Genomic DNA, 15,178 nt, shown 5'->3' on the forward strand with positions numbered 1-15,178 from the left:
GAGCCCGTGCTCTGCAACCAGAGAAGCCACCGCAATAAGCCTGTGCACTGCAACGAACAGTAGCCCGCCCTCACTCGCTGCAACTAGAGAAAGCCCGCACGCAGCATGAAGACACAACGCAGCCAAAAATAAATTAATTAAAAAAAAAAAAAAGAAAAGATCTGAGTTAGAAGCACATGATGCTCAAAAAAAAAAAAAAAAAAAAAAAGAACTACAATTCAGAGCATGCAGCCAGTCACACTTTTAAAAATTTCTGACCATTCCTTTCAGCTATTGATGTTCAGCATCCAATTATCCTATAAGGACCTCATTTCTTTCCTATTGCACAGTATGAGCAATTTTTCAAATAGAGCGTGTAATAAAACTTTGCTAGGTGTAGTGCATAGGAACAAAATAATCACATCTGGGTTTTATGGCACATATTCTAGAAGGCTAGAGGTAGAAGGGAGAGAAACCTTGTTATAAATGATGAAAGTGAGATCCACAGTGGCAAAGTAGCATAGTAAAATTAACAAATATAAACACTTAAGTGAAAAGAAAAGGCGTGGAGTCTTTAAAAATAAGCCTGAAAGACAGTAGAGATCGCTTGTACTTTGAAGTGTAAATAATTCAGGATTTGAAATAATACACCTAAAATTCAAAACACATCATATTGTTTAAATCACCCAAGTCCATTAGGATTATTCTAGTAACTCGACTGTGTACTTTATAGTGTCTTCCAGATGTTATGCTCGTTTAAGTTTGTAACTGGAAAAGCAACCACCTTTGGAAAGTGGGGCAGCATCCATCTGGGAATTATTCACTTAAGAAGTGGTGACAGAGACTGGGAGACAGGCTATTTATTTGATGACTATAATCTATTTGCACTCCTGCCATTTTTCCTGAGAGTTTTTGAGAATCCTGCACTCACTGCAATATACTCTATCTCACGTTTTGGGTTTGATTCAAAATCCACTTGTATGCGGAGGTTCTGTCACCGTCTGAAGCCTTTGCAAGACCGAAGGCTATCATAGAATAGGTTTGTACATGTAAACTATAGGGCAATTATTTCTCATCCCCCTATCCAATAATAGCACAGAAATGCCTGTATTTTGAAATTGGACAACCACCACGTGCTAAAGAAGTACAGTGTGAAGAATTGAAAAAAACCCCTCAACTTGTACATTATAGAAGAGGTAAAAAACACAGGAATAGCTGGAAAATCCATGTTCTATTTAAGTTCTTTTCTTTCTACAGTTAGAGAATACCTATAATTAATTTTACGATGATTACCAAATAAAAGCCCTCTTGGCAATCTTATGATGTAAAGATAGAAAGACAGAGGCAAATCTGTACTCTTTAATAAAACAAAATGTTTGATTAGAGTATATTGATAAAATAAAATATTCATGATTTTAGTTTATTTTCTGTTGAATTTATTAATAATCTTTATATATGTATGGCTTTGAGCAAAGACAAAAGAAATTCTCTAACTTGTCCCTGATCATACAGTTGTAAGAATCAGCTATTTTACTATTTTCCCAGCAGCAGAAAGACCAATCTTTTCAATCATACATTTCTTTCTGTACAGTTTAAAACTCCATACTTATGGGTTTACCTATATACAGAGAAAAGAGGTCACTTTTCAACTAGCAATGGACTTTTATGTTACAGGAATGTGAGTCAATTTTTTTTAACCTAAGTATATATATTCATACATATATATGTATTTAATTTACCCTGTACCACTTTATTAGTTTGACATATAAACCTTAGGGTTTTTTTTTGTCCATTCTATTACAAAGTGAATAAAAATTTTATGGTTGCACTGAAAGACCATGCAATTCAATTTTGCTTAGATTTCCCAATAGTGCTCAAAATAAAAAAAAAAATTTATATATATAAAAATATTTCACTACCAAACCCGTTAGTCCTATCAAATGTAAACCTTTAGTAATTTAAAGGACCAATACATGATCTTAATAAATCGAAGTTAATTCTCAATATTTTAATAAAATAAAAGAGTTTTGTACTGATATATAAATGGTCTTGAAGCTTCCACATAGGTTCTAGGTAGACTGAACAGTCCCTTTTTCACACCGTCCCTGATGCGCCATCAGAGGTCACCAGCACATTCATGATAACATCACACTGACTAGCACGGTTGATTCCTTCCACACAAGCTGGGATCTGTTAGAAATTAAACATAACAACTCATTTTGATATTATAAGTATTATATCCATAAAAGGCATAACAGGCAGCATGGATCCATTTTAGAGTTTTTGCTTTTGTTTTTGTTTTTGTTTTCTGTCCTCAAGTCTATCTGGAGGCCCTGCCCCATTTAATGTGTAATCTTTGTTAAGTTCTTCTTAAATGTATCACCAGTGTCAGAGATACGGAAGACTTCCACTTTAGGTCATTCTCTTAACTGGGGTTATTTACAGAAGTCGGTTATTAGGAATCTTCCAATTGTGTTCCTGTCATCACCACATTCGTGGGATGTGTTAGGCACAAATGCTTTCTAAGGGACTTCTTTGAGAAGAAGCAGATGTTCACAGATCATGAAAAGAGTCAAGGAAACAGACAAACAAGAAAAACGATGCTCACAGACATTCAGTTTGACCCCTGCTTGCTGTCACCATGTCTGTACTTTTTTCAGCACATATAAAATAACAAACCTCCCACCTAAGGGCTATGTTAGTCACCACATGTCTTAAGATTTACTAACCATTTAGTTACAATACACAAAGAGCGAAGTGTGTGTTCCCAAACAGATATGATGCTATAGTGTATTTATTTTTTTAAATTAACACCGCAGTAAACTACCAATTACAGTGAAGACACAGAACACACTGGCAACTCCAAATCAAGCTGTGGTTTACAAATCAGTATTTAAATGATGATAATAATAATAATATAATAACATTAAATGAAAGTGAAAACCTCACTTCTATACTTAAGTCAGAGATCCAAGTCAGCCTTATAGGAATTTTAAGATAGGCAATTAATGAATGGTTATACTTTTCCAGAAATGAGAAATACTGTAAGCCTTTCCCTACAATGACTGCTTTGAACGTATTTTTTTTTTTCCAAAAAGCATGCAGGGACTATTTTCAGATGCTTGATTATGGCAAGAAGGAAGAAAAGTAATGATTTTTGGTGTAAGACAAGCAATTTGTAGAATCGAGCATACAATTTTGCATAAAACATTGCAGGTTAAAATAATATTGTAGGTTTCAAGCCATTGCATTACAGTTGAATAACTGTCACAATTAGGTTTTGTAAAATTTAAAACTCTAAGTTTTGAAGTGAAGCAATAAAACTAAGTTCTTAAACGATGACTTTTACCTTCACACAGCACAGAATAGCTATCTTTGTTTGGGTTGAAAAAGTTATTTACAACTAACATTGATTAAGTCTTGGTAAAAGTTCGATAACACATGAAGAGAAATATCCCCTCAGCTTTCTGGAAGATCAATGGACATGTTTGTGGTTAGAGACAGTCATAACAGTGGCAATGCTAGTCTCCTACCATGGCCAAGCATATGGTGTGTTCTTTAACCTAATTCAAAATTCAAAGCACCAAAATACAATTTAGATCTAGAAAAGGGACTTGCTATTTAATCCTCCGTAACTAATGATTAACAATTTAGATGCAGAGACACTGCTAATGAGAAGAGTTTTGATTGGTGCTGTTTAGTAGCTCACTTGAGTTGCCTTTTTAAAATCAGAGTTTTGTTTCCATTGAATCCAAGAACTCTTCATAAAATAGAGAAATACATATATCAAAGGAATTAAGTAAAAGTAGGTTAAAAATAAATAATCTTACAACAACATTTTAAATCCTTTAATGATTTAAAGAAAGGAAGACATAAAACACTGAATGCTAAACAAGTCTTTTGAACTTTTCTTGAGATTTTTAGATATAGATTTAATAGCATATGTGTATATATATATATATATTTTACATTTTGCATGTAGGCCAGAGCTGTCTAAAATATCTCTTCATAGTAGGCTATAGGGATCTATCAGGAGATAGAATAAAATAAGATCTGAGAATATTCTCAGTTTATCAGAGTATTTCTTTCTGCTTTGACAATCAGCAGGGATCATAAATTTGAAGCAAATCGTGGCTTTTCTCTCTCTGGGTCTGTATGTAAGACTGAGGAAGACTCCCTCTGATGAGCGGCTGCTGGTGGAGGGGGTGCCGGTGGGACCCCTCGGCTGGGGGGGATGGCTCCCGATGACATCTGTCGGAACAGGGTGACCCGCTGGGGGACCGTGCCCCTGCTCCCTGCCTGCAGGCCCGAGCCGTGCACTGTGGTCACGGGCGGAGGGATGGACGCCAGGGACTCGCCCACAGTGGGATGCGGTCTGGAAATCAGGGTGGAAACCTCATGGGGCAGCGAGGGCTGCGAGGCCGACAGGGGCCTGACTTCTCGGGTCAGGCTGGTGTTGTGAAGCGCCTGCGTGCTCTTGTGCACTTCGTTTTTCGGTGCGGAGCTGCCGCCGGGTGTCTGTGGAGCCTGGGACTGCTGCTTGGTCTGCAGCGGCTGCTGTGCCTGCTGCTGAATGAGTGACAGCTGGGAAGCAGTGGGGGAGGCGTAGTGGAAAGTTCGAGTGGCTAGCGGGCTCTGAACGGGAGGGCTGCAGACCGCGGTGGTGTAGGAGCAGGGCGAGAGGATGGCCGACGGCTGGGGGGTCTGCGTGCTGGGGCTGGGGGAGTGCAGGTTGCCATGAGACAGACTGGTCGCTGTGTACACCGGCGGAGACTGTGTCCTCCCGCGAGAGGTCGGGGTGGTAGCTGAGGACGTGGAGTTCAGGGCTGTCATTTGAGGGTAACTGATGGGAGCGATTGCCTGCACCATCTCCCTGTCGTGTTTCACAATCTGCTTCAGGATCTCGTTCTCCTGATTGTTGAAAACTCCAGTGTTCAGATCCTTCTGGAACTTTTGCAGAAGAATTGAATTTTTCTTTCCTGTCAGCGAAAGGAAGATAGGCACTTAGAAAGTCTATAAGTGACTGATGACAATTCCAAGCGCGAGTGGATCCTGCAAACAGAATGATGGCAGTGTTTCATAGAAGAGGCTTAAAAGCCAAGCACTCTCCTTTAGACACCAAATAGACACACGGCTCCTGTCTCTCACGCTTCCTGTATCTTTCTGGGAAATCTTACCTTCTACACGAGTCAAGTTGAAAAGTCTGTAATATGGCAAAAGCCATCTTACAGAAGAAATGGAGAGATTTGCATGAGGGCTACCTTGGGAGGAGAAAGGGCATTTGGATCAGGATGGGCCTGAAATCAAGATTTCAGTTTAAAGCTTCTTTTTCAAGAAAGGACAATGGAATACATACTATGTGACAGGCACCCTACCCAAGGCTTTAGGCAGATTTATTTTATTTAATCCACAACTCTGCGGTAAGTGTGCTCATAATCCCACTTCACCCAAAAGGAGACTGGAACATAAGAAGGTTAAGAGTAATGCCCAAGAAAACATAGTTAATAAGTGACAGAGCTGGGACAGGAAACCAGTAGATCTGATCAGATTTACGACGGAATATGAAGCAGCCACATCTATATCATGTTGAGTGTTCGCTGGAAATGAAGTCTGCTGGGCCTCATCCACTTGCTGCACCAGATGCTGCCTTTTACTATGATCCCCTGGTAATTGTCACATGCAAGTTTGAGAAGCAAAGGCCTTTGCTTTTGACCAGTGCCCTACACCAGTGATTCTCTACTCTACCTGCATATTTTTGTCATCGCTAGAGATTTAAGAGTTACTTATTTCCATCTGCACCCTAACAATTAAATCAGAATAAACAGACACGGGTCCAGATTTTGGTACTTTAAAATAAACTTTCCCCAGGGGATTCTTGTGTGCAGCCAGATTGAGAACTATTTCATAATCTTTCCTCTTCTGAGAGGTTGTTGTGAAGATCCAGGGGCATAATGTATGGCAAGCTCTCAGCTCATTCTAGAACCTCAGTAAGTACTACCTCTCCTTCTCGCTATTGTCTTTGGAGTGGTTTGCAATAAGGAGATATTCTCTGGCAAAATAACAATTAGCGCCAATTGTAGGTTGATGTAAGAGGGGAAAATCAGTGACTTTTTAATGGCATCATCACCTAGGTAAATATGGTAACTGAAAAATAAATCAATTTGCCATATCACTAAATAAAGTATCACATCTAAACTAACAAGGAATATTTTCAAATGGAAATGTATGATATAATTTACTTGGCTGCTGGGAAAGGCAATCATTTTAAATGACTGCCAAAATGAATAGCTATCTCTCTCCTTACAGAATTGTCCTAATTTCCCAAAGAACAAAGACTTCTATGTTCGTAGAAAACATAAATGCTTACTTTGCATATTCCCTTAATTAACTATAATATATGCATTTATAAGCAATGGCCACAACACTGAGAAGGATAATATTTCTTTGTGATCATGTGAATAGTCAACATTTCATAATCTAAGTATCTGGGACTTTGTGGAAAAATACTATCACTTTTAATGCACTGTTAGAATTTTGTGAAGATTAAAAATGCAAATACTGGTGCTCACTAGCAATTTTATTGCCTATATTATTGATTGCAAACCGTTTCATGCAAACTTTCTTATAAAAAACTAACTGTAATAAGTTAGATGAAGGTGATGCTCTATCAGATTAACAGAAATTCTCTATTGAAATATCCTGATTTTGATGCTTTTGCAAAATATGTTTAGCTGGCTTAGGAAAAAAACTCATATTTTTTCCTCTGGCTCTACCATGAACACTCACATACCACAAAGAGGGAAGTTATTTTCAAATTAAGTAAAGATGCTTTTAGGTATACTCGCTTCTTTTATGGGCACTGTCTTCTGGACACTCCGTCCTGTTACACCTCTAAGTTATCAATAAGATTTTTAATATGTGTGCTGTGTCTAATGGTAATGTCCAAATACTACATTTACTTCTCCTAACCTAATTTCAGATCCTTATGCAGTCTGTTATCCTACCAATATAGAAGAAAAGAAAGACGTAAAGTGCAGAAGAAAAGCTGACACAACCATACGTCGATCAAAAGTCCTTACCTTTAATAAAAATGAAGCAGTTGAAGTATCTCTTTGTTTACTTTCCAGTGATCCCAACCCCAGTCTCCTTTGAGTTCATTGATTCCTTCATCCCTCCCTAACTCTCTTCAACAATATTCATTGTGTACTAGGTACTGTGAATGTAAGTGAATTAGACATGATCTCTACATTCATAAAGCTTAGCATCTCTAGAGCAATTTAAATAATAAAAGCAGTGCTGTGATGGAGGAACTTCCCAGGAGTATGGGAGAACATCTCCAGGGTACTCAGACTATTAAGGGGGTGGAAGGTCAAAGAAGGTTTCTACAGGGAAGTGATGTCTAAACTGAGATATGAAGGCTAGTAGAGTTAAGCAGGAAAAGGGAACAGAGGAGGGTAGGGTGCAGGAGGAGATCTGGGTATGGAAGACGAATGCATAACACCTTCTGACATCAGAATGTTCTAGCGTATCTTGGGAAGTTAACAGCAAGCCAATCTGATCTAACTTTACTATGGCAATTATTCAAATCTTTAAGCTAGTGTAACTAGTAAGGTCTAACTTACATATTTTTATTTGAGAGCAGAGAAGATTTTAAGATAAGTTGATGTTTGCAAAGTAAAGCATCTATGTGGGCACTTCTATTAAGGCTTTTTCTGCTTGAGTCTGTATTACAAACATTTCAAGAAGTTTCTACTTAGACAATGAAAATGCACAAGTTTTCAATTCTTAATATAAGAATAAATGTAAAGTTGATCCTTAAAAATGAAAAAAAAAGCTTGTGATAAAATTTATTTTGTAATGTAGACTCATACTATTGCATTTTTAGTTCTATTTTAATGCTGTGTAGAATTTTTAATCATTGTTTTTTACCTTAAGATTCACATTGTTTTGGTATCACTGGTGAAATCAGATTGCGTAGCTAGCAAAAATAGAGATGAATAAACAAACCTAGAATACTTAGAAGAGAAAGTTAGATAGAGCCTCAGATCTTTCTAGAAATATGGCTAGAGCTAATTGCTATTTCTATATTTCTATGTTAATTAATAAGCAATCTATATACTAGCATTTGGGACTTATGATTGCAAATATGTATCAGCCCACTAGATTAAAACTGAATTGTGCACAAAGAAGAAAACTGAACAGAGTACCTATCCGGTCTAGTCGGTCAATGGCTACTGTCTCAAAGGCTCTTCTCATCATTGGATATTCCTCCAGGACCTCGTTGAAATTGTCCACAGAAAGCGAATAAAGACGACAATACGTATCAGCTCGAACACTGGCAGTGCGCCGTCCCTTGGTCAACAGGCAAATCTCTATAAAAACAAAGAAGAAAGATTTGTTTGGCAATTTTCTTTAAAAGGCCATTAAGACCTACCACAACTAAAAGAAAAAAGTCTCATGGTGTGAGAAACCAATGATTAGTAACATTTTCTATTTTATCATCAGGAAATCCCTTCTGATAATTAAAAGTGCCCAATTGCTAATACTCAATCTTAAAATATTCTTTTTTTTTTAAACAATTGAGGCTTTTGGTTCAAAGGGAAGACTGTAACAAAATTATCTTCTTCCAGCTCCCATTCCAATTCACCTGAAACAAAAATATGCAGAAAAAAGAATAATAAATCCAAAATGGAGTTGAAAACAGGAAGAGACTATTCTCAGATAGAAGTTCTTATGAATTCTGGAAGGCAGAGAGCAGATGGTATTATATAGACAGAAACCAAAGCGAGCCCAAAATCATTGGCTTAGAAAGCCTTATGATTAAGCAAAATTGAATCACAGGTTCAGATGTATGCATCATAGGAATGCTTTATGTAGTTCATATATTCCCAGTAAGATCAGTATAAAAATTATATTCCAAATGCACAGAGGGGCTTTTCATTTAAGTAATTTCTAAGGAAAATCTTTTGTTGAAATTTTGATTCCCAATATATGGTAAGCAAATATTTGCAAACTTGGATTTTCTTATTAGCTAGATAAATAAATGATAAAAGTGAAGATTTTCTATTTCATTTCCCAAAATTTATGTATTAAAATTCTATAGACTTTGCTTCTTTAAAAAATTTAAAATAATTGAAAAACTTTGCTTCAAAATAACCTATTTGAGAAAAGGAATGGGAGAAGTGTTTCTGAAATGCACTGTCTTCTAACAAAAGGAAATAAGCAAAATAATTATTGAAAGAGGCCTAAATTCACACTCCTCTGAACTTATTTAAAGAATTTCAGTTCATGTTGATAAACATAGCGAGTAAATTATGTGGTAAGCATTATGTCCTTGATGTTAGGGCTGGAAACATGAATCAAACATCATATCTACTTCTGTATTACTTATATGCTGGTAGTAAAAAGAAAAAGTTCATTTGAATTAAGATTTCATTTAAAATGTAAGCTGGTGAGAGCAATAATATAGAAGGCAGGCACTGTGGGAGTACTAAAGAAGTGCACCTGAACCAATCTGGCAATTGAGAGGATTTTAGGAAATGCCACCTAAGCCACCAATTATGTTGTTTCCTGTTCATGCTTGTAAACATTTCAAATTTAATAAACAATATTGTGATGGGGCCAACATGGCAGAGTAGGAAGACCCTGAGCTCACCTCCTCCCATGGGCACACCAAAATTACAAATACATACAGAGCAACTATTGATGAGAATGACCTGAAGACTAGAAGAAAAGATTTTCTACAACTAAAGATATAAAGAAGGAACCACAACGAGAAGGGTAGAAGACATAGACACACTGTATAGTCAAGACCCGTTACCCTGGGTAGGTGACCCACAAATGGGAGGATAATCACCATTGCAGAGATTCCCCTTAGGGAGAGAGGGGTCTGAGCCCCACATTGGGCTCCTCAGCCTGTGGGTCCTGCACCAGAAAGATGACCCCCAGAAAGTCTGGCTTTAAGGCAAGTGGGGCTTGCATTCTTGAGAGCTGGAGGGTTGTAGGAAGTAGAGACTCCACTCTTGAAGGGTGCACACAAAATCTCACACCCTCCAATGCCCTGCGCAGAAACAGTCATTTGAAGGAGCCTGGGTCAGACCTACTTGCTGATCTTTTAGAGCCTCCTAGATTGGCAGGAGGCTACTGGGACACACCCTGAGGACACAGATGCTGGTGGCATCCATTTTTGGGAGCTCATTATACCCCAAGGAATCTGATGCTGGCAAGCACCATTTTGGAATCCTCCCTCTACCCTATTAACACTGGAACCCAGCCCCATCCACCAATGGGCCAGCACCAGCCCTGGGACTCTCTGCGCCATGCAGCCCGCCATGCTGGGACCCAACCCCACCCACCAGCAGCCAGCAGCCTCTGAACCAGCAGGAATCAAAGGTACATTAGATGATACAGAGGACTGGATCAGTAAATTGAAAGATAGAGTAGTAAAAATCACCCATCTGAACAGAAAAAAGGATTTTTAAAAAAAATTAGGATAGTTTAAGGGACCTCTGGGGCAACATTAAGCATACTAACATTTGCATTATTGGAGTCCCAGAAGGAGAAGAGAGAGGAAAAGGGGGCAGAGAACACATTTGAAGAAATAATAGCTAAAAAATTCCCTAACCTGTGAAAGGAAACAAACATCCAGGTCCAGGAAGCACAGAGAATCCCAAGGAGGATCAACCCAAGGAGGACCACACCAAGACACATTATAATTAAAATGGCAAAAGTTAACAATAAAGAGAGAATATTAAAAGCAGCAAAGTAAAAGCAACTAGTAACACACAAGGGAACTTTGCATAAGATCATCAGCTGAGTTTTCACCAAAAACTTCACAGGCCAGAAGGGAGTGGCATAATATGTTTAAAGTGATGAAAGGAAGAAACCTACAACCAAGAATACTCTACCCAGCAAAGCTATCATTCAGATGGGAAAGAGAGATAGAGATTTTTACAAACAAGAAAAAGCTGAAAGAGTTCAGTACCACAACCAGTTTTACAAGAAATGTTAAAGGTACTTCTCTAAGCAAAAAAGAAAAGGACAGAAATAGAAATATGAAAGTTATAAAAGAAAAAATCTCATTGGTAAAGGCAAATATACATTAAAGGTAGTAGCCCAACCAAACATAAATCTAGGAGAAAGGTTAAAAGAGTTGTGCACCTAGAACTAACATAGTGTTGTAGGTTAATTGTACTTCAATTATTAAAAAAAAATATGTAGACACTGGGAGGAAATGCATCAGAATGCTAATGGTAGTTATTTCTGGGGGATGGGGATTATGGGTGATTGTTCTTTTTTACTTCATGCTTTTACATAATTCTAGTTGTCTGCAATAAACATTCATTACTTGTAAAATTAGAAGAAAAGAATACATGTGATTAAAAATGAAAAAATAATATTGTGGACTGTTCATGTTTGTGTGCATGTTTGTGTGTGTGTGTATTTGTGTGTGTGTACCTTTGGTGTGTGTAGGAAGATAAATCTCTATTGGTCAGTGTTTAAGCATAAAGCATATTATCATATGATGGAATTTGTCAGCTACTCTAGTCAAAAAAAATGTAATAAAAGTATTTTCAACACTATCCCAAAACTAAACTCCTGTGTCACTATAGTACTAATGCCATATTATATAACTTATGATTGCTAAATTATGTCAAACATACTGATAAGAAATGTTTTTATTGCTAAGTGTTGCTTTCAAATCTGTACAAGTTGTCATATAGAATGGTTATAAGCCTCATGGAATATAATCCAATGATACATAACAAAGATCTTAAAATGTATCCATACACTTTATCCAGAAATTTCACTTGACAATCTAGCCTAAGGAAATAGTCTGTAATCAGAACAATGTTACTTACATGGTGATATACATTATGCATTTATGTATGCATCTGAAAATATGGAAATGCCTTAAATGAATAATAAGTCAAGATTCATAATCAACTATGTGGCAATTATTAAAAGTAAAGCTTTTAAAGTCTATGTATTAATATTAATAGTAGAATGGTCATGAAAGTTTAACAGAAAAGCAGGATACAAGGTTTTAATTATAGCATGATAAAAATGATCACATATAGTATGAAAAAAATGACAATAAAATCTACCAATATGCACTGCTCTCATTGAAAAATATTCCTTTATGTAGATATACTGTTTACATTTTTTTTCAACTCTCCTTTATCTAAATTATTTTTATTTGTGGATATATAACTTTTATTTTTTTAAAGTGACTTTAAAATTAATACCTAAGTGCACAGAAGAGAAAAAAAACCCAAGAGATGAAGGAATATAAACAAACCTAAAAATAGTGATTACTAGTGTAGGAGATTTCCTCAACTTTACCTTTCATTGCTTTTAATGTATTTTTAATTTGGCACTTATATTTTTAATTTACAAGTGCTTTCCATTTTCCTATATTTGTTGCTTTCTCATTGTATCGTTCTCTTTTGTTGTGGATGTAATATCCTCTATCTTCCGGTAGTTGCTAAAGAGATCTGGTTTTGAATAATGAATATATGCTACAACATGGATGAACCTCGGAATGTTTCACAAACACAGTGAAAGAAGCAACACGTGACAGTCCATACAGTACATGCGTCCACTGATGTAAATAATCCAGAAAAGGGAAATCTATAGTGACAGATAACATAGTAGTGGTTGCTTGGGGAAGTGGGTGGAAAAGGAGATTAACAATAAGTGGGCAGGAGGAATCTTATTGGGGTGATGAAAACCTAAACCTGTTTGGTTTGGCTTTCATAGTGTTGGTTTCATAATTTGGGAAATTTCTAAAAAGATTGAATTGTATACTTTGAATTATATATACATGTTGCAATAACACTGTAAAATGGAAACAAAAAGAAGTTTTGTCTTTATATTTTATCTGTATTATATTTTATATTTTAGTTTCTGTTGTGTTTTCTGAGTTCTTTCTCTTTACTCTGGAATCATTGTTTCTGTCTCTGTGTCTAAATCTTTCCCTCGTATGTTGAATGTGTTCTTCAAGTTACCTGTTGATGTCCGTTTCTATTGAGGATGAAACCTCTAGGGATGTGGCAGCATTCATTGACCTGGAGTTTCTCTTCAGGGTGAACAGGTGGGAGGTTTATCCTCATATTTCCCTAAATGCCAGAACGAGGAGGGCTGTACTCCAAGGTTACCAACATCTCTCTTAATTGTTCTAGTTCTCTGCCTTGTTCAATTACTTTAGAGAAGAACAACTTGCTTTTTTCTCTCCTCAGGAAAATAAATGCTTGCTTACAGGCTGTTCTGCAATGTCGAGGGAGGGACAGAGAGTCCACTGTACCACACAGAGACCTTCCCTAAGTCACTGTTTCCCCTCACTTTTCAGTTGGCCCCCTGTCATCACACTGTCTCTTAGCTAGCAGCTTCTCTGGAGTTTTGCCAGGAGCTTTGCTCTCTTCTTGGTCATAGTCCTCAGCATTATATTCCAAGTTCCCTCTACTTTTCCTTCAAGTTTCATCAGTAACCACCAGCATAATTTAAAAAAAAAATTGTCTTAAACAACAGAAATTTATTTTCTCACATTTCTGGAGCCTGGAGGTCCAAAATCAGGGTGACAGTATGGTCGGGTTCTGGTGAGAGCTCTCTTCCTGGCTTGCAGATGGCCAAATTCTCACTGTATCCTGACATGGCAGAGAGAGCCCCCATCTCTTCCTTTACGAACACTGTCACTAATCCCATCAGGAAGTTCCCACCCCACTCAATTAGATGAGTTATTAGTCACCTCATCTAATTAAACTACCTAAGGCTCCACTTCCAAATACCACCACGTTGGGGATTAGGGATTCAACTTATTGAATTTGGGAGAGACAAGGACATCCAGTCCATAACACCACTTCTCTTGTCCTGAAATACTATTTATGTCCCTCTTGCTCTTTAAAAAAAACTACGCTAAGAAACAAAAAACAAAAAAACAGCTTTATTGAGGTATAATTGATATACCAAAAATCTGCACATATTTAATGTATACAGTTTGATGAGTTTGGACATCTCCACGTACCTCGGAAACCATCAGCATATCCGTCACTTCCAAAAGTTTTCTTAACTGCATGTTACAGAATACCTGAATAATACTGGCTTACCAATAAAATAACTTCATTATAAAAATCTGGGAGGCAGGGCTAGTGTGGATTTAGTATCTCAGTGATGCTGAGGCACTGTGCCGGCATGACTTTACTTTCTTGGCCAACCTCTCATGATCACAAGTTGAAAGCAGCAACTGCAAGAATTTACATCCTCATACAGTGCCCATAGAGAGGGAAAGACTTCCTTCCCACATTTCTTTCTTTTTACTGTGAAAGCAAAACTTCACAGTATTCCTTTACTACTTTTAATTTGGTCTCTGGAAAGGGAAGAGATAAAGACATGTATTGAGGATCATCTTATGTAAGGAAATGGATTTGTATTTACTTTTCTGTATGCTTAAAAATTATTCGAATACTTTTTACAACGAGCCTGTATTTATATATTACTTTTGTACTTTAAAAAATATATTTAAAAATTAGAAAAAATACAGCTACTCTCAATACTTACAGCCATTTTGGAGATATAGTAAAAATAGATTTATTTCAGCATAGATATAAATATATTCATGTTTTCTCTAAATTATTCTTTGCAAATGATTTTCTGGTTTCTATTGTCTGGAGTCCTCATATAATGGATATACAATATATGTAGCTAAATGGACATGTGTTACATGGTATAGGTCCCCATAATTAACTGATGAATCAGTTAAATACTGCCTTCGGTATGAGAAGAAATCTTCCTAGAGGATGGTGCTTAAATAATATTTTAGGCCTATATAAAAAAAAAAGAGTACATGTTTTATGAGAAAACTTCAGAGGTGTTATTGTCCAGCAAATCTTACTTCTTCATTCAATTCTATTTAAAATACAACGTACTTATGTAATTCTTTACCTTTTGTGATTTTTTGAATGAAAACTGATATTTCAATTTGGTTGATTTCTTGCCAACTAATGAAGTAGAATGCTATTTTGGTGATTTTCTGCAGCAGTGATGGTTACCTGTTGATTCTGCTACCTTAGCGTACATCCCATTTCTTAGGTTATTTTAGAGATTATTTTTTTCTTTTTTGGTGTAGTATAAAGAGTATTGGCCTGGGATTAGGAGTCTGGTGTTATAGCCTCAGACTGATTGATCTTGATGGTGAAGATTT

At 36.7% G+C, this 15,178-nt stretch overlaps 1 protein-coding gene across 1 annotated transcript in view; it reads right to left on the reverse strand.

The window, feature by feature from the left end:
- Positions 1-1,433: 1,433 nt before the first annotated feature.
- HCN1 (hyperpolarization activated cyclic nucleotide gated potassium channel 1) overlaps positions 1,434-15,178 on the reverse strand; it is a 373,683-nt gene continuing 359,938 nt past the window's right edge. Inside the window, exons 7-8 of the mRNA XM_036845442.1 lie at positions 8,187-8,351; positions 1,434-4,958 (exon numbers count right to left, since the gene is read on the reverse strand). Coding sequence (XP_036701337.1) covers positions 4,090-4,958; positions 8,187-8,351 — 1,034 coding nt within the window. The 3' untranslated portion in view covers positions 1,434-4,089. The remainder of the gene's footprint in view (positions 4,959-8,186; positions 8,352-15,178) is intronic.

Source organism: Balaenoptera musculus, chromosome 3 (genome assembly GCF_009873245.2).
Source record: "Balaenoptera musculus isolate JJ_BM4_2016_0621 chromosome 3, mBalMus1.pri.v3, whole genome shotgun sequence".
NCBI lineage: Eukaryota > Metazoa > Chordata > Mammalia > Artiodactyla > Balaenopteridae > Balaenoptera > Balaenoptera musculus.